Source organism: Lutra lutra, chromosome 15 (genome assembly GCF_902655055.1).
Source record: "Lutra lutra chromosome 15, mLutLut1.2, whole genome shotgun sequence".
Lineage (NCBI taxonomy): Eukaryota > Metazoa > Chordata > Mammalia > Carnivora > Mustelidae > Lutra > Lutra lutra.
Window position 1 is genome coordinate 68,196,717 of NC_062292.1, and position 19,062 is coordinate 68,215,778.

General features: G+C 61.2%; 2 protein-coding genes across 2 annotated transcripts; one reads left to right on the forward strand and one right to left on the reverse strand.

Annotated features, from left to right (window-relative positions):
• The first annotated feature begins 2,004 nt into the window (after positions 1-2,004).
• Positions 2,005-12,384, forward strand: MEX3A (mex-3 RNA binding family member A). The gene is made up of 2 exons (XM_047705347.1): positions 2,005-3,202; positions 6,749-12,384. Exons 1-2 carry the CDS (start codon positions 2,749-2,751, stop codon positions 7,852-7,854), a joined length of 1,560 nt encoding a protein of 519 aa, XP_047561303.1. The 5' UTR covers positions 2,005-2,748; the 3' UTR covers positions 7,855-12,384.
• Positions 12,385-13,249: 865 nt separating this feature from the next.
• Positions 13,250-18,971, reverse strand: RAB25 (RAB25, member RAS oncogene family). The gene is made up of 5 exons (XM_047705349.1): positions 18,671-18,971; positions 15,691-15,886; positions 14,781-14,974; positions 13,913-13,993; positions 13,250-13,511 (listed from the first exon to the last, which is right to left on the reverse strand). Exons 1-5 carry the CDS (start codon positions 18,711-18,713, stop codon positions 13,384-13,386), a joined length of 642 nt encoding a protein of 213 aa, XP_047561305.1. The 5' UTR covers positions 18,714-18,971; the 3' UTR covers positions 13,250-13,383.
• Positions 18,972-19,062: the final 91 nt, after the last annotated feature.

Here is a 19,062-nt window from a genome sequence, read left to right on the forward strand (position 1 = left end):
CCCCCACCGTGCTACAGGTCCACGTGCGCTCACACCCCTATAGCCTGTCCTCCAGCCGCACGCCTTCACTTCTGCCTCTCCCAGCCTTGGGTATGGGTCTGGAGCCTCAGTGGGACCCGGAGGATGAACGCGGGGTGCATGAACACATCCAAGGGGCTGATTCGTCTTTGTTGGCCTCCCCTACCCCGCTCCTTAATCTACCCCTTCCTGTTCAGCAGCTGTCCCCCTCCCCACTCACACACACTTGTTTCTGTCCTTTGTTTTCCACCCTGGCCAAATCCCCAAGGCTTCTTTGGTCATTAACCTCCTGCTTTAATTAGCTTAGTAGAGAGGAAGGGGGAAGCAGGGCAAATTCAGGGCTGGGTGTCAAGGGGGAATCTTGTTTCGGTGGGGACAGGAAGGCTCAGACCAGCTGGTGACAAAAACGCCTGGCTCACAGTAAGTCCCATGGAGCTGGCTGCTATTTCTCTTAAGGTGAAAACCAATCACCCGGGCCGCAGAGTAGGAGCCCCCCCTCCCCGTGAGAGCCCCCAGTCCCCAGGGGCACAGGTTCCCCAATCCCTGTTCCTGGGGCAGAGGGACCAGGGACAAGAACCCACCTCTCCACCCCCTCTCCCACTCAAGCCATAAAGCTTGTTAATGTTACATGACCTCCCCCATCCAGGGGGAACCCCTGCCCAACGCTGGGGCCCTCCAGGGTCTCCTCGCAGGCTCCCCTCCCCTAGACCTTCCGCTGAGCTGAGCGGGAGTGGGAGCCGGGCAGGGTGCCAACCCCTCCTGAGACCCTCCAGGGCCCCCATCCTCTCCACGGTGCTCAAACCCACTCTTCCCAAGAACCCGCTTAGTGAGCTGGGCTGCACAGCTGGCCCTCGTGGCCTCACAGTGTGGCCTCTGTGAGGCCACCACCTCCTTGGCTCCCTGCCTCCAGGCAGGACTCTACCTCACAAACCAGTTCAGATGTTTGGTTTCCAAGGCACCCCAGAAAAGGACACCTTGCCACGGGAGGCTCACCCACCCATTCCCAAACAGTTATTTTGGGAAATTCTCCTTAAAGCCCAGCCTCCAGGCCTCAAGCTGCAGCGTCTTCTTCCGTGGTCTCAGAGACCCGGCATGAGAAGGGCAACAAAAGAGAGGCTGGAGGTCCGGGGGACGGGGAGGAGGGGAGGAGACACCGCATCACACTCCGACTTCCCGAACTCCCTCCAGAAGTATCCTACAGTCCAATTCATGCCTCAAAAACTTATTTTTTACTTTCACCAAATGTCCAGAGTCAAAGGAGCTGCAGTAATGGGTTTTCAGTGGGGGGGGGGGGGGGAGCCGCGTGGAATGATGGTGGAGGCCAAAGAGCAGACGCCCCCCAACCCCCAGCCGTCTGCGGGGCCCGGGCCTGAAGCAAGTTTGGGTCCCGAGTCGACCCCGTCTCCCCTCCCTCCTTCTGCCGAGCCCTGAGCTCAGGGCTCTCCCCCGAAACCGTTCAGTCCCATCTTGCCTTTAAGACTCCCCCTGCCTCCCCACTCCCTGCCCTCCGCTTCCCCCTCTCCCTGCACCCGCCCATCCTCCACAGTCCGCCCGCTCCCCTCTGCCGCTCGGAGGGACGAGAACTAACTCACCTCCCAGTCGGTGCCGCTCAGATCTCCGAGACTGGGGGGCGGGAGGGCATGGGGGGCGGCCTGCCGCTCGCCGGGGAGCGCACCCTGTCTTTTGCCAGGGGGTCCCGCCCTCCAACCCCGCAGCCCATCCTGGCCTCCACCGCGCGCACGGCCCGGCGGCGCCCGCATCGCGCTGCGGGCTTTGTCTGCTCTGCGGAGAGGCTGTCCCCGCGGCCCGCAGCCGGGACGACTCCGGGGGAGGGAGGGGCGGGGAGGCCGCGCGCGGGGAGGGGGCGAGGCCGGGGAGGGGGCCGCGGCGACCCGGCCGGGCGGCTCCCGCCCCTCGCCCCCTCATTACCATAAGAAGGGGGGACCCGGGCCGGCCGGGCGGGGGCGGGGGCGGGGGTGGGGTAGGGGTGGCGGTGGGGGGGGACCCCGTCTGGGGAGGGGGCGCTCCGCTAGCCTTTTCCAACCCGCTCCGTTTCCGTCCCCCGCGCCCGCCCCTCGGAGAAATTAGGGACCTCGCCTTCCACCCCGCCCCCCGCTTCGCCTCCGAGCGGGGCTAGAGACCGAAGGCACGTCCCCATCCTCCGCGGGGCGGGCAGCCCGAGCCCGCGCCCCCGAGGGCGGGAAACTACAACTCCCGGCATGCCCCGGGCGCCCCCGCGGCCCCCCCGCAGTTCCATGCTGCTCCCTCCAGTTCATTTAAAACAAAAGAGTTTGAGCGCTGGAAGGGGCTGGGCTCGACTGGGGGCCACTGGGCGCCGCTCCCGGACCGGGGCTTGGTGCGGGAGCCCGAGAGGGGCGTCTGGACGGCGGGGTCTAGAGCCGCCCGGGTCGGAGGCGGGAGGGGTGGGGGCAGAGATCCCGCAGCCCCCCGCCCCGCGTCACCCCCGGAGAGGAAAGGAGAGCTGCTTCCTCGGTTTTGCTTCTCTTTCCCCCACCCCCACCCCGGGGGCTGGGGCGAGGGGAGTCGGGTTACAGGGTGTTTGGGGAGGGGGGCTTAGGGGGAGGGTCTATCTTTCTATCTCGCTTTCTTCCCCCCTCCCCAGTTCTTTGTTCCCCCTCCCCACACGCCCCCCTCCTCTCCCCTCCCCTCCTCGCTCCTCTCTTCCCTTCCACCTCCTCTCTCCCTCTCTCCCCCAGCTTTTGTTTCGCCATGCCTAGTCTAGTGGTATCTGGAATAATGGAAAGAAATGGGGGCTTTGGAGAACTAGGATGTTTCGGGGGAAGCGCTAAGGACCGAGGGTTGCTGGAAGACGAGCGCGCCCTTCAGCTGGCTCTCGATCAGCTCTGCCTCCTGGGTTTGGGGGAGCCCCCCGCCCCCACGGCGGGCGAGGACGGGGGAGGTGGGGGGGGCGGCGCCCCCGCGCAGCCGGCCGCCCCCCCGCAGCCGGCCCCGCCGCCGCCGCCTGCGGCGCCCCCGGCCGCCCCGCCGGCGGCCCCCGCGGCGCAGACGCCCCAGCCCCCCACTGCCCCCAAAGGGGCCAGCGACGCCAAGCTCTGCGCTCTCTACAAAGAGGCCGAGCTGCGCCTGAAGGGCAGCAGCAACACCACCGAGTGTGTCCCCGTGCCCACCTCCGAGCACGTGGCCGAGATCGTGGGCAGGCAAGGTAAGCGGGCGCCGGGACCGCGGAGAGGGACTGGAGTGGGGGGCACCCCATCCCAGCACCGAAAGTTCATTTCCTCTCTCCTTGCCCGCCTCTGGCTCTGTCCCTTCCCCACAAAGGGGGACCCGCCCCCTACCCCGATTCCCGAGTGCCACAAAGTTCCCTGCCGCCCCCAGTCGGGACTGTTCTTCAGATAGTTCCTTCCCGAGGGCCCTGACTGTAGACAAAGGAATACCCTCTCCTCGAGAGAGGGAGAAGGGAGGGGATCGGTCTCCCCATCCTGGAGGCTGTCCGGAGGGGATGTCCACTCCTGGCCAGAAAAACTGGCAGAATGTGCAAAGAGTTACTCAGAGGCCCCTGCTCCAGGATCCGCTGGTGGGCTAGGGAGGAGGCACCCCTGGGACCCCCTACAGCTGGAGTTACAGACTTTGGGGGAGACCTGGCAGGGGAAGCCAGACTGAGTATCTGTCTCTTTGTTGGGCTGAGTGCAGGAATGGAAGGGGGTGTGGCTCATGGGAGGGTCCCAGCCCAGGGGAGAGGTGGGGAGGGGGGCTGCTGGGAGGAGGGAGTCCTGTGGTCACCCACACACCAAAGTTGAACGGTCTGTGGGGTTTGGGAAGGGTTGCCTCCGGAGAAGTGCGGCGTCCTGGCGTGGACCTGTCCTCCTCTCTCTCAGGCTTTTGTTCTGGGCTGGCCACGGCCAGGGGCCAGAGGCCTGGCGAGGGGTCTCTCCTAGTTCGAGAGTAGGACGGGGCAGGAGGGGGCATGCCGGGCGGTGGGGGGGGCGAGAAACCTTCACGTGGAGGCTTGGTCAGAGGGCGTGTGTCTGGGTGTGCTGTGGGGTGGGGGGGTGTAGAATTAACCCAGCCTAGTGTGTCTGATACCACACCCTCCTGGGCTCCAGCATCCCTAGGCGGGTGCGGGTGGGAGTGTTGGTGAGGGTCCAGATCGAGCAGACGGGATCTTGGGGACCTTTCCCTCTCCCGGTTTCCCAGAGGGGAGTGGGGGGGGCGGGATTTGGAAATTGCAAGAGGGCTGGGCTGGGGAGGTCTGGGGTGGGGGAGGAGTGGGGGAGGAGCTGTCCCACAGTGGGGAACAATAGAGGGGCTGCATTCCGGCTGGGAGTGAGGGAGGAGGCCCGCTGCCGGCAGGCCGGGGGGTGAGGGGAAGCGAGGCCAGGGGGGCACCCCCCCAACAGCACACCCCGTCTCATCTCCCCGAAGTGCTTGGGGGTTGGAGGCATTTTGCAGTGAGATCCAGAATGGAGGAAGGGAAGATACCACTCCCCGTGCATGGCCCTCATCCCTCTGGGGTGCTCCATCTCCTGAGATTTCTGGTTCAAAAAGTTGGATCTCCTCTTGTTGCCAGAAACTAGGGACCCGGAGCCCTGGAACTGGGTGGGGACACTGATATTTTCCCTTGGGCGGCTGGCCTTGGGAGGCCCCAGGATTTCATGGAGTCATCCTTCTGCCTCTCAGCACATGGGCCTGTCTCTCTTACAAGTGGGGACATTTCTCCTATTCTAAGAAAAGAGGCTTCCCCTTGGTCCTTAAGTACGTGGAAGTCCTTCCTCTTGTCTATCCTCCCTCCCCCGCTGCAGTGCCAGCACGCCTCTTTCTGACCTCTGGAAAGGTGAAGTCCCGTGGCCTTCCCTTCCAGACGTGTTTGTCCAGGGCTCCAGACCCCAGGGTGAGGTCCACCCGTTCTGCACCTCCGGGCCCCGCCTGTCTGCCTCACCCCAACCCCCAAAGATACCCAGCTCCCACTTAAGTTGATGGACCCAGAACTTAGAGCCAGCACCCAGGTGCCTCTCAGAGGTCGTGGGAGTAGAGAGTCGTAGGAGGAGTCAAGGTTCCTCACCCCTTGGTGCCTCACACTTAGGATGAACACTGACTGCATTAAAGCAGCAAGGATGTGGGCTTGACAACAGGTAGGACTTCTCACCTGCCAAGAGGTCTGAAGACAAAAGGAGGAGCAAATTCTCCTTCCTGAGGTCTCTTGAAGGTGAGGAGCTCCGCCCCCAATCCACTCCGTCCCCCCACCCACCCCCACCCCCGCCATCGTGGGGGGGATAGTTAGAGAAGAAGCCTGTGAGCTCACCGCAGGCCTGGGGCTGGAGGCCTGGGGCTGGAGGCCCTGGGCAGAGTTTTTGGGGGAAGAGGTCATGTGGTGGGGGGATGAGAAAGGGGTCAGGGAGTGTGTACCTGGAGAGGAGTGTGAACATGTGTGCAGGGGCCTGGGGGGCAAAAGTTGTGGGTGTGTGGAGGAGTGTGCCGTTTGAGGGCCGGGGATGTTGGAGGTTGGAGCGTGGGGCGTATGGAAGGTCAAACACAGGCCATCCGTGTGCGTGTGTGTGTGTGTTGTGGCACGTGTGTGCACGTGCATGTGCACGCGTGTGCACCCTGGGTGTGCACCGCCAATACTGTTTAGATAAAGGCACACAGTTCATCGTGACTCTTAGGTCCATGTGTGTGCGAACTCACACACGTGTAGCATGTGTGCCCCGAGAAAGCGCGTGAGCCTGGCTGTGCGTGAAGCTCGGGGCAGGGAGAGGGAACTTGGGAGAGGAGGAGAGGGGCCCGCCCGTGGGCCATCGTGTGACCGCAGCCTCGAGAGATGCCGTGGCGGTGCCAGCCTCCCTGACTCTTCTCTTCCCCTTCTCCCTCTTTGTCTCTCTTTGTCTTGGCTTTCCTCTTTCTCTTCCTGCCTCTCCCTGCAGTCTTAGAGCTGGAACCCACTCCTGCTTCAGAGCACGAGGATGGGTCCCCCCAATGCCTCAGTCCCCAGCCCGGCTCAGCTCCCCTGCCCCCAGCGGACAGAGTGGCCGGAGTGTCCATGGGGGGTCAGGGGTGGGCCCTCAGACACCATTCTCTGCATCTTCATACTTCTTTCCCTCTCGAAACTCTGGTTCTCAGACCCTTCCCAGTCTCCCACACTCAGCTAGCTGCTGCAAACTTGCTGTGAATCTGGGGCCCTCTGAGAGGCATTCATGGGTGGAAGGCATGGGAGGGGGTCATAGGTCACACAGCAAATGGGTGCCAGTGGTCCCTGAGTAGACCGGAGGACACTTTTAATGAATGGAGCTCAAGTCAGGAGTAGATTGTGGGGTTTTTGAGTACTTTGGGGTTCTGTGGAAAGCTCAAGGTCAGTGACAGGCTTCGGTGGTGGGAGGGAGGGGTGTGTGAGGAAGTGATCTGGAAGTCTGAGTGGAGTCAGAGAAATTGAGGGCAGGGCACATGGTTGGGTGGAGTTAGTCGATTTGAGGTTAGCAGCTTGTCTGGGAGGGTCAGTGGTTTTTTTCCTGGTTGCAAGGAGTGATTGGGTTGGGAGGGTCCTGCATGGAGCCGGAGGGAAGGCTGGCACATTTGGAAATCTGTGGTTGACGTGGCGGAGATCCGAGAGGCGCTGGGCGGACTGCTGGAGGCGGGGTGCGCTCGCCCCCGCGGCCGGGAGTCTCGGGGTGGCGATGGGGGAGCGGACTGTCCCCAGCGCAGACCTTCTTGCCCTGTGAGTTTCCTTCTCTCTGCACTCCCCCCCCCCCAATCCCAGGCTGCAAGATTAAGGCTCTGAGGGCCAAGACCAATACGTACATCAAGACGCCGGTGCGCGGCGAGGAGCCCGTGTTCATGGTGACCGGACGGCGGGAGGACGTGGCCACAGCCCGACGGGAGATCATCTCGGCGGCCGAGCACTTCTCCATGATCCGCGCCTCACGCAACAAGTCCGGCGCCGCCTTTGGCGTGGCTCCCGCCCTGCCCGGCCAGGTGACCATTCGCGTGCGGGTGCCCTACCGCGTGGTGGGGCTGGTGGTGGGCCCCAAGGGGGCCACCATCAAGCGCATCCAGCAGCAGACCAACACGTACATCATCACGCCGAGCCGCGACCGCGACCCGGTGTTCGAGATCACGGGGGCGCCGGGGAACGTGGAGCGCGCGCGCGAGGAGATCGAGACGCACATCGCCGTGCGCACCGGCAAGATCCTCGAGTACAACAACGAGAACGACTTCCTGGCGGGGAGCCCCGACGCCGGGCTGGACAGCCGCTACTCCGAGGCCTGGCGTGTGCACCCGCCCGGCTGCAAGCCGCTCTCCACCTTCCGCCAGAACAGCCTGGGCTGCATCGGCGACTGCGCCGTGGACTCGGGCTTCGAGGCGCCGCGCCTGGGCGAGCAGGGCGGGGACTTCGGCTACGGCGGCTACCTGTTCCCGGGCTACGGCGTGGGCAAGCAGGACGTGTACTACGGCGTGGCCGAGACCAGCCCCCCGCTCTGGGCGGGCCAGGAGAACGCCACGCCCACCTCGGTGCTCTTCTCCTCCGCCTCCTCGTCGTCGTCGTCGTCCGCCAAGGCCCGCGCCGCGCCCCCGGGGGCGCACCGCTCCCCCGCCGCCTCCGCGGGGCCCGAGCTGGCCGGCCTGCCCAGACGCCCGCCGGGGGAGCCGCTGCAGGGCTTCTCCAAACTGGGCGGCGGCCTGCGGAGCCCCGGCGGCGGGCGGGACTGCATGGTGTGCTTCGAGAGCGAGGTGACCGCCGCCCTGGTCCCCTGCGGACACAACCTCTTCTGCATGGAGTGCGCAGTACGCATCTGCGAGAGGACGGACCCGGAGTGTCCCGTCTGCCACATCACAGCCACGCAAGCCATCCGAATATTCTCCTAAGCCCCCTGCCCCGGGCCTCCGGGCTCCCTCCCTGGGCCGAGGGCGCCCCCACCTCCACCCCCTGCCCTGGATCTGTTTTCCACCCGGGCCTTTTGGAAATCAGTGGGCTCAGTGGGCAAGGTGCTTAGACGTACTCGATCCGTGGGGAGGGGGCGGGGAGGCGACGGTGGCTGGGGTGGGGTGGGGTGGGCCACCTTCAGAGCCTCTGGCCACCCCGTCCTGGAAAGGTTGGGAGGGGGCCAGGCAGGAAATTTTACTAGAGTTACAACTCTGATACCTCAACACACCCTTCTATCTGGAAGCAGCTACGAGAAAGTTTTGTTTGGCTAGAGGGGGTCGCTAAGGCATTCTGACCCCCTCTGCCCAGCCCCCCATCTGCACCACACCACCCCTTCCTCTCTGGAGGGGATTGGGGAAAGGGAGGGGGAGAATTACCATCTGTATCTGGAGGTGCTCTTTCCAGCCCTCTCTGGCCCTGACCTTTGACCTCCTTATGTGACCCTTTAGACCCCCCACCACCACCCCCCAACCGCCATATCCCTGTTTGGGCATCTGCTCCTGGGTTTCCAGTGGTCTGAGGGAGTTGGGGCCCTTTCAGAAGTCTGCACAGATTCCCTGGGGTTGGAGGGGAGGCGTGTCCATCCATAAAGGGCTCAGAGCTCATCTCCCCACAGAGCTGGATGGAGGGGTGTGGAGAGCAAGCTCCTCTCACCCTCTCTTCCCCATCTCTCCTCCCCTTGGGCTGTCCTCTCCTCTCCGCTCCTCCTCCCGCCAGCTCTCCTCTTTGCTTCCCCTTGAGGGCTGTCGTCCCCAGCTCTGTCCTCCTCTGTCTCTTTCTTCCCTACTCCCCCCTCCTTCCTGCCCCTTCTAGTCCAACTTTGGGCTCACCATCCCCTGGGGGAGAAGTAGGGGAGAAGAGCATTTGGATGAACCCCCCCTTAATTCCTCTTCTGGCACCTGGAGGCCCTCCCCACTCCTCCAAAGAAACACCTCGAATTCTTGATAGAATGTATCCCCATTCTCAGTGAAAATTTGAGGAGGGGACTAATATTGGGGTACATCAGGGGTCAAACCTCTGCCTCTACCATCTTTGGGCATTGTATTTAGGGAGCAGTTCTTGGGCTGGATCTTCTGGCGGCAGGCAGAGGAGAGACAGGGTCGCGTGTCTGCTATTGAAGGGACAGGAAGGAGCCTGAGGCAGGTGGAGAGGCTGGTGCATGGAGGGGCTGCTCCTCCCCCTGCCGCTCCCAGGGCCTGTGCCCCCTCTCTGGACCTGACCCAAACCCCTATTAGCAGGCAAATCATGAAGTCTCTGTCCCACCCATTGTGGTTGTGGGGAGAGGCTGGGGCTTCAGAGAGAGTTCAGTCCTGGACCAGGCAGGATTGGGGTGCGACATTTTGGTCCGGTATTGCTAACAAGCCTAGGACCCCACCCCCCCCACCCCCACTGCTTCCCTAAGGCTCACTTGGGGCTGCCACCAGCCTCCCACCCTCCTGGTTCCGCTGGCCGGGCCAGGAGAGGGTGGGGGGTGGGGGTCCCTGGGGGGTTCCCAGGTGATTCTTGTATATAGCGGGGTAGGACTGTCCTAGGTGATCTCTGAGCACTTAGGCTCGGGGAGTCCCATTCTGTCTGATGGAGAGGGGGTGCAGGGATGGAGGTATGGGGGGATTTCCTCCTCTCCTTCCTCCTGTTGTGAATTCACTCACCTCTCCTCAGCCTGCCCCTCCAGACCACCAGCCAGGGAGGGGAGAGGAAGGAGGTCACAGTCAGGAAAGTGGCCTGTGACAGCTTCCCTCCTTCCCGCCAATGTGAGCCATCCCGAGATGTGTGTACAATAGAAACCAAACCAAATGGGTGCTCTCGGCCTGTCGGTCGCCGAGGGGGGTGGGGAGGGGGGTGGGAAGAAGGGATGTCTGTCTGTCGCTCCCCTCCCCCTCTCCACTTCTTACCCTCAAAGGCAGAAGACTGTTAGGCTAGGGGGCTCAGAAAATTAAGTCCCGCCCTGGCTAATTGAGCCAAACCTAGAAACCAACGCAAAACACACATAGTGAGAGACAAAACAGAGGAGAGAAAGAGCGTGAGAGGGAGCGAGATAGGCAAACAACACAGAGGAGACAAAACAAAAATAGCAAAAAAAAAAAAAAAGCAGTTCTTTATAATTTAATATTCTATTTTAATAAAGGCGTTTATTACCGTATAAATGTAGCAAAGAACCTGGGCTAATATGAAAAAAAGACTTTTTATTAGGTAATTTATTATATGAAAAGGATATTTTATTTTATGATAAAGTGATCCTTAAAAAAAATAAAAAAACTTTAGAAGGTTTAGAATATATGTAGGGAGAGAAGAAGAAAAAAAAATACATTTGTATTCAGAGTTAAATCTTAAAAAAAAAGTGTTTTTAATATATGTTCGGGTTTACGTTCCTTTTTTCCCCCACTTTTATTTGGGGAGGAATGTCATTTGCTTTTTGTGGGGAGCGTCCTGGGATGTGTGGTGGAGATGGGGGTCCTGGGGGAAACCTGGTCCCTCTGGGGCTCCAAGTAGATTGGATTTCACTCCATGGGCCCCCCTCCCCGCTCCCCTCCCCCTCGGGGGGAGCCGGCAGAGCCAAACAAAGAAAGGGATTAACAAGAAAGGAAGAGCGCTTGGACTGAGGATCCTGGGCTGCCCCCCCCTCCCCTGCCCTGTCCCAGGGGCGAGTGGGGAGGGGAAGTCCAGAGCTGAGGCCTAGCAGGCCTGCGGGAACCCTCAGAGAGGTGCGAGATTTAAGAGAACTAGTTTTGTTTTGTTTTGTTTTGTTTAACCAAAATGAGAGAGAGAGAGAGAGAGAGAAGAAAAAGAAAGAAACCGAGGGGTTTAAAAGAAAAGAATACTACAAAATAATAATTATTAATAATAATAATTCAAATTTATTTCATATAATCCTAGAGAAAAAGAAAGAATTACTAGTTACTTAGTAGACGATATTCAGATAGCTTAAAGTTTAGTAGCATCGAGGGCCCCTGGGTCCAGTAGAATGTATAAAAGTTGTAACGAAAGGAAAGTAGATGAGGGACGCGGTCAAGTGCACCCTGCATGTGGGGAACCCCATCTCCAGATACTGGGCAGGAGCAGGCTGCTAGCTGAGCTCAGAGCTTCTGGTCTGCTGGGGTTGATTCTGAGAATCCTTGGATTTTTAAATTGTAGGACAAACAGATGAGGGGCTCCGTCCCCTGGGTCTTTGAAAGATGGACACTGATCCATTTCAACTACATGGGAGCTGGGCCGGCGGGGGGCGGAGGGGAAGGTGAGCGCCTTCGCCTGTGCCCTTGCCCCTGGGGGCCCACCACCCTGTCCGTCCCCAGGTCTCTGCAGAGCAGTCCTTACTCCTAAGTGCTGTGTCTTCTTGGGGCTCTCGGGGAGGGTGGAGGCTTCCCAGCTCAGACCCTCCCGGACCTGCTTCTCCCAGGCCCGAGGAAGTCCTTCTTAAAGTGTAGCCTCGATTCACCCCGCGGGGAATTGATTCAAGAGCCTGGTGGGTCATTCTAGAAACAGACACGCACACACCCCACCTTTCTGGGGCTTCATGAGGGCTGGGGGTCAGGCCCCTGTCCTCGCTCCCACCCGGTATCCCACTTAGTTTTTGCCCTCCGTGGGATTAACAATCTCAGTCATGGCTCTTTCTCCGGGCCTGCTTTGGCTCCTAGAAGTTAGATTCCAAGAAGGACTTCCCACCCACTGGGGTACAGTGGAGATACTGTCCTTGAAGGCCTGGGAGAATGGGGGCCCCCAGGGGTATGAAGGCAGGGGGTGGGCAGCAGGGACTGGGTTGGGACTGGGTGCTGCCCCTAGCCCTGTGCTCCAGGCCACCTGCAGCTCTAAGTGTTCCAGACGGGGCGCCCCCGGTGCCCTGGCCTGGGGGCACCTCGCCCTCCCCACAGGAAACCTGGGAGCGTGGCTTTGCATGTGAGAAATAACCTCCTGTTTTCTAGCACTTGCCTTCCACCAGCCCCGCTCAGGGCCGGCCCTCCTTCCCGTCCCAGGGAGCACAGGGGACCTGCTCCAACGTCATACTTGAGGCTCCGTCGTGCCCCTCCCCGGCCCTCAGCCCCCAACACATCTCCCTCTCCCCAGTTTACTCTTCTCACCCCACCTAGGGAGAGTCCCCCCTGCTCTTTTTGTCCTAGAAACCCCGCTAGTTTGGGAAGGTAGAGTCTGGGGTGGGGAGGGCTTCCCCTTCCCACTGGAGGGTGCGGGTGGGGTAGGGTGGGAGGGGAGACAGCCCTGGGGCAGGGGGGTGGTCTCCACTGTAGAAAGTAGAGTAGGATTGTGGTCAGACTTAATTTGAGGCATCTAGTGAGGACACGTAAAAATCCACCAAGGAAAAATATTTCAGAAGCAAAATAAAGGCAGGAAACAAAACGAACCCATGGATAATCAAGTCAAAGTGATGTTGCACAAAACGCAGAGAAACCAAGAAGGGGGAGGGCTACTGTATTAAATGTGCTATTAAGAACTTAATTTTATTAAAAGTATTATTAATTAAGGCTCTGGCCTCTTTCTCCACGTGTGGGTCTGACCTGTGGTGGGGCAGAGTGAGGGGGCCACCTCGGGAATCGCCGGGATGGGGGCAAGTGACTCTGGGGGCCCTGCCCCCTTGTGGGAAACGCCATAGGGTGCTGCTTGAGTCTCCAGGTCCCTCCCTTTCCTTCCCATTTACCACCTAGTCCTCCCAGGGGTGGCGGTGGGGGTGGAGGGCGCAGCTTGTCCTGCAGAGCAGGGGACGGCCAGGCCCAGGACCAAGTGCTGGGAGACCCTCCCCAGTCATCCCACTGGAGTGGGGCCTTCGCCATACCCCACACCCCCCTCTCTGGGGTCAGGACTGCATACTGGGCAGGAGGCTCGGACCTCCCACATCCAGGTGCACACAGACAGGGCTGGCTGTGACCCCCCTTCTCTCTCAACACCCCCCCTGCCTCCTCCCCTCACCCCTGGCATTGGAGTGAGCTCACTTCTTGGCACCAGGGCCCTGGGCACCAGATGGCGCCTCACGGTGATTTCCTTTGTCTCTCCTTCCAGATACCCCTTCTTGGCCATGCTGCCCCCCTCCCCCACCTGCCCTGGGGGTTGGCAGAGGGAAGGGTGGGCACATCCCTCCCCCTTGGCACTGTCCCCAGACCACAGGACTCCAGAGGCAGCTGGCCCTGGGGGGCAGTGGGTGTGGTGGGGAGGCAGGGGGGTGGGGGAGGGGAACAGGAGCTCAGAGGGGCCAGAGGTGAAGGGGAGGCAGGGATGGGAGGCAGCAGGCTGGCCAGATGTTGGTACAAAACACAGCTTTATTTGAAGGCTTGATCTGTGTGGTGGTGGCAGGGCAGATTTGGGGAGGGACAGGTAATAGAGATACAGGGGTGGGGGGAATGGGAAGCTCGTGGAGCTCCATGGGGCCACTCTGACATCTGGAACCACAGGGCAGGGAGAGATCCTGGACTCGGGGAGGGAGCGGGGCACCAAAAAGCCAGCGGGGGCCGGGCAGGGGCAGGCCGGGGTCAGAGGCTGATGCAACAGGCCCTCTTCTCACCTGGGCCCGGCTCCTGCCCAGCCTGGGCACCGCCTAGAGTGATGGCGTTGGTCCGGCTGCTGCTTTGCCTCTGCTTGGACACTTTGGTGAAGATCTCTGAGGGGGTGCGGAGGGCAGTGATGAGGTCAGAAGACAGAGAGCCCGCACTCCCCCTACACACACGGCGCAGGCTCACGGAGCACAGGGTGTGACCACACTTCAAGGAGGCTTTGCTGGAAGGAAGTGGAGTTTGGGCACCTTCGTCCCTTCTACTGACTTGGGTGAAGAAGGGCTAATGCTTAGCTCTGTGGGAAATGTGGCCTTCTGGTTCCCTCCCCAAACCTCAGGCTTGGGGGTGGGGTGGGATGGGCGCTGAGGAGGCTCTGAGGAGGCTGGGGGCCCACGGAGGGGCGGAGGGATCATTGGGGTAGGCCAGGGCTGGCGGGCTACACTCCAACCACTGCCCACGGAAGCCTCGGGACCGGAATGGGGCCACCAAGTGGAGGCAGGGCTCTAACCTTTGAGGACCGTCTGGAAGGCCAACTCGACATTGGTGGAATCCAGGGCTGAGGTCTCCAGGAAGAGCAGCCCATTGTTTTCTGGCAGGAAAGGCAACACAGTAATAACAACATTGACCCTGTGTTTACTGGGTACATTTGCAAGGTGCTGACCCCTTGGCATGTGCGGCTCATTCCACGGTTGAAACCACCTGCCAGGGAGATTTGAATAGGATCCTGGTTTCGAGCAAGAGGAAGGTGAAGGCCAGCGGCACAGAGAGCTAAACAAAGGCCCGGCCAGGCGAGGGCGCGGGACACCAAGCCTGTACCCTTGACCGTCTGCTTCTTGCCTCTGACCCCAGAGGCCTCCCCGGGAGATCATGAATGGAGAAGGTCATGGGGAGCGCACTTCCCACACCCCGGGGTCTTGTGGAGTGGCCCACTTTAAAGTCAATGACAGGGGCGCCTGGGTGGCTCAGTGGGTTAAGCCTCGGCCTTCGGCTCAGGTCATGATCTCAGGGTCCTGGGATCGAGCCCCGCGTCGGGCTCTCTGCTCCGCGGGGAGCCTGCTTCCTCCTCTCTCTCTGCCTGCCTCTCCCCCTGCCTGTGATCTCTCTCTGTCAAGTAAATAAATAAATAAAATCTTTTTAAAAAAATAACATAAAATGAAGTCAATGACAAATAATTGCCCATAAAGACAATCCTGGGGCAAGTGGTGGGACACCATAAGGGACACAGGGCGACTGAGAAGAAGGGCTGGAAGACTGCGAGGAAGAAGTGACGCACGTGGGGGCTCTGTGGAGGAAAGCCAAGCTGGGGCCCCAGGGCAGGAGCAGGGGCTGGGGAGGTGGGAGCTGGAGGGGCCGGGCTGGTGGTGGCGGGCTCTCACCGGCAAACATTCGGGCCTCTTCTGTTGGCACCTCCCGGGCCTGCTGGAGGTCACTCTTGTTGCCCACGAGCATGACCGCGATCGTGGCCTCGGCGTGATCGTAGAGCTCCTTCAGCCAGCGCTCCGCCGCAGCGTAGGTCTGGTGCTTAGTGACATCAAATACCAGCAGGGCCCCCGCCGCGCCACGATAGTACCTGGGGGGGTCGAGAGGGGGGCAGAGGCAAGATCAGAGGTGAGTACTGGAGATGGAGAAGTATGAAAGCTGAGGTCAGGGGACCCACGTCTCCAGGCTCTGGGCCTGACACTGAGCCCTTCTGGGTTGCTGGTATGGCGGGGCAGGGGGGACCCCAAAGCAGCCCCTCCTTCTCTGAAACCACCGCCTCCATCCTGCCTTTCTAGCCACAATTTCCTTGGGTCTTTTGTTCCGATGTTAGCCCTCGCTGTCCACCCACGAGCACCTGGGCCGCGATCAAGTCGGCCTCCCGGATCCCACCTTCAGTGGCACGTTCCTCACGTTCCTCCTGCAGGGGGAGGGGGGGTCTGCCCTTCAGGTGTGTCGAGAAATGGCCAAATGTGAAGCAGACGTGAGCCCGCTTCTCCATCCATCCCACAGCCTCCCCCATCCCGGTGCCTCTGACACCCCTGCTTGAGCCTGGGGTTCTTGTATTAAGCAGGGATTAATTACAGCATCTTAGTCCTCCGGAACTTGGAGGATTACACCACATGTCCGACGGAGAGTGCCTGGTACCCCACTCCCGGCACGCAGCAGAGGCTAGGGCAGTCGGTACCACTGTACCCGCACATGGGGCTCACGGGAGGGGGGTTAGGGGCACGGAGCGCAGGGCCCCACGGCCTCTCCTCCGGAGGCACTCCCGGACTTCCCCAGCGCCCCCCAGCCCCGGGGGCTCACGCGGAGGTGATGGCTCGGTACCGCTCCAGGCCAGCCGTGTCCCAGATCTGCGCCTTGATGGCGGCCGTACCCAGCATGACCGTGCGGGTGGAGAACTCGACCCCGATGGTGGTGCGGCTGTCCTGGCTGAACTCGTTCCGTGTGAACCGGGACAGCAGGTTGGTCTTCCCCACGCCCGACTCGCCGATCAGCACCACTGTCAGCCAGGGAGAGACAGGGCTGAGCTGGGGGCCACCGTTCATCGGGAGCGGGAGCCGAGCCCAGGAAACTGAGGGAGGAGCCCAGCCTCCTGGCGGAGGGTTCCAGACTCCCGGGTGAGGGGCCGAGAGTGGGGGCTGCAGGCCTGGCAGGGCTCTTGGTCTGGTCAGCCTGCACTTCCACTGAGGGGCGCCGGCCACCGGCTGTTCATGGGTGTCGGTGCTCAGGGCTATGAGGTTGGCAGGGCGTGTGGATGCGGCCAGGGCGTAGGTCTGGGAGGGCTCCCGTCTAGGCAGTGTGACGGCTTTGTGCCTGCCTGCGTATGAGCCGCAAGGACAGGGAGGCTCCGTGTGCAGGTGTGCGTGCGTGTGCGGGTGCACGTGTGTGTGTGCACATGTGCGCGCGTGCATGAGGGAGCTGCCATGTGAACGCGAATGCAGGGAGAAGAACATTTGGCAGCGACACATCTGGGGAGGGAGGAAAGTTCGGGGTAAGAAGTTAGGATCCGAGGGGCGCCTGGGGGGCCCAGTCTGTTAAGCCTCTGCCTTCGGTTCAGGTCATGATCCCAGGGCCCTGGGATAGAGCCCCACATCGGGCTCTCTGCTCAGCGGGAAGCCTGCTTCTCCCTCTCCCACTCCCCCTGCTTGTGTTCCCTCTCTCGCTGTCTCTCTCTGTCAAATAAACAAATAAAACTTAAAAAACAACAACAACAAGAAAACAAGAAGTTAGAATCCAGCTGTCCCCAAGGAGGGACAAAGTTAAGAACACGGGGCTGGCCTACCCTGACATGTGTTTTCACAGGAAACATGGGAATAAAAATACTATCTCTTTTCTAGATTGTTGTGAGAAGTGAGATACTGCTCAGGCTGATTGTTGGGGGCCGGCCGGCCGCGCTGTCACCGTCGTGTTTCCAGGGGCCAGGATTTGCCGGGGGCTGTGAAGAGCCTCCGGACTGATGTGCGACCTCCAGGGCCCAGCTTGACCCGCGGGGCAGAGCTGGGGGCTGGCTGGGGGGTGCGGGGCCGATACAAGGACAGCCCACAAATTGCGTCACCCCGAGCAAACACCCGGGATTCTGGGAGGACCCCCAGGATTACAGGAGGACCCCCAGGCTGGTGCCCGGGGAGCCACATTTTTTGGGCACTGGTCCCCACTTGGCCTCTCACTCGCTAGAGACCTCGAACAAGCGGCTCAGCTCTTCTAGGTCTCGGTCTCCTTGTTACAAAATCTAAAAAGTCCCCTGGAAGGTGTGCAGGGCGGGAGGAGGGCTGGGAGCACTGTGGGGGTGGGGGGTGTGTGTTCCTGATCCCCCGTGCCCCCGTCCCCCGGCTGGGACCCTCCTCCCGGCTCACCAGGCTCAACCCTGCCAGTGGGCGGGCTCCTCGCGCTGCCCTCATGCCCAGAAGGTGCTCCGGGCAAGGGCTTTAGAGCCCCACACACTCGGGTTTGAGGGTCAACTTTGTGACCGTTTCAGCTACCCCCTCCCTCATCCTCATCCAGATCGGAGACACCAGGTGGTGGCAGCGGCTGAGGGCCTACTATGTGCCGGCACAGTCCTGCAAGCCTGACACTATTGATTCCTCTAGTCCCCAGCATGGCGCCATGACGCCAGTACCACGATCATGATCACCCCCTTTCACAGATGCGGAAAAGCTGGCACCAGAGGGAGAGGGGCTGGCACCAGACAGCACGGCCGGCCTCGCAAACACAGAGCTGTGCTGCCCCAGTCTGCCTCCGAGGAAGGCCAAGCCCCCAGCCGCCAGCCCCCTCCGCGACACCCTGTACCCCGACTTCTCAGTGTCTGCTTCCGGAGACCCCCACCTGCACGAGCTAGTCAGGGACGGAGCAGAGATCTGAAGACTCAGTCTGGCCTCTGGCTGCCGTGCTTGCAAAAGCAGAGATGTGTTTTAGGGATGTTGTGGAGGCTCCCAAACCCCAGGCTGGCACAGAGAAGGGCTCGGGGAAGGGCAGCAGACTGGCAGCCGCCGCCTGGCCTCCCCTTCCTGGAACAGGGGCCCGGAGTACAGCTACCCCAACCGGAGTGGCCTGAGTCCCAGCTTCCAGGAGGGTGGGGCGTAGGCTGGGAGAGGCAGTGGGGTGGGGTGGCTGCCTCTGTGGTCCACCCCTCCCTGAAGGAGACAGGGAGGTGGGGGTGCCGGGGGCTGGGGTCTGAGGGGTCCTGCGCAGGGGCGGAGGTCAAGGAGTAGGAAAGATACCTGTGTGCCTCCAGGATCAGCAAAGTGGACCCTATGCCTGGCATTTGGGCCCAAAGGGGCTGCCAAGGGACAGCAGACAAGGCCGCAGCCCTCAGAGTCTTCCGGGCTCTGTCAGACCCTGCTCTCAACCTACTACATCTTCCCTGCCTTCACCCCGAAGTGGACAAAGCTCTCCTTTCTCTTCTTGCCTGTGTGTCCACCCGGAAACAGGACTTCCTTCCCTCCAGGTTATTCCCTCTCTTCTCCGGAGGGAAGTCCCCTCGGAAGTCTGACCATCTCTCGTGCTACCACGCTTGACGGCTCCTCGGGGCTCGGGCTTCCTCCGCCAACCAAACAGAGGGACCTAACCCGGCCCCACCAGGGCAGTGGCCAATATCATTCCCTTCAGGGCAGGGCACCCCGGCAGTTCCAGAACTTCTGTCCCAGTAACCAGACCCTCCCCGACTCCCTGCAGCTTGCTCTCCTCTCTGAAGGAAGGACGGCCCCGGGAGGCTCCTAGGAACAGGTAAAAAGACAGGAGACGCGCTCTGGCTCTGTCGTCTCGCTCCCTACGGACCCCAACTCACCCTTGAAGACAAAGTTATAATCTTCCTCAGCTCTGTTCCCCATCCTGGCTCTGCATGGAGGGGACGAGTGGCTTCAGGGGCAGAGGTGACAGGTCTACGTGTCGGCTCAATGCCCTCCACCCCTCGGTTCTCCGGAGACCCGGATCCGCAGCTGCACTCATGGGGGGTGAAGAAACTTCCGCAGGCAGAGGACTTGAGGGCCTGCTAGAGGCTGGGGAGGGCCTGGGAGGCTCAGCTCCGGCAGGTGGGGTGCTGTGAGGAAGACAAGGGGAGGAAGCTGAGAACAGGAAGAGCCGGTGCCAGACCTGCGGCCCAGGTGGGCGGAGAGAAGATGACGTCAGACAAGTTAGGCAGGTTCAGTGTCTGCTCTCTACGCCCGCCCGCCCGAGCGA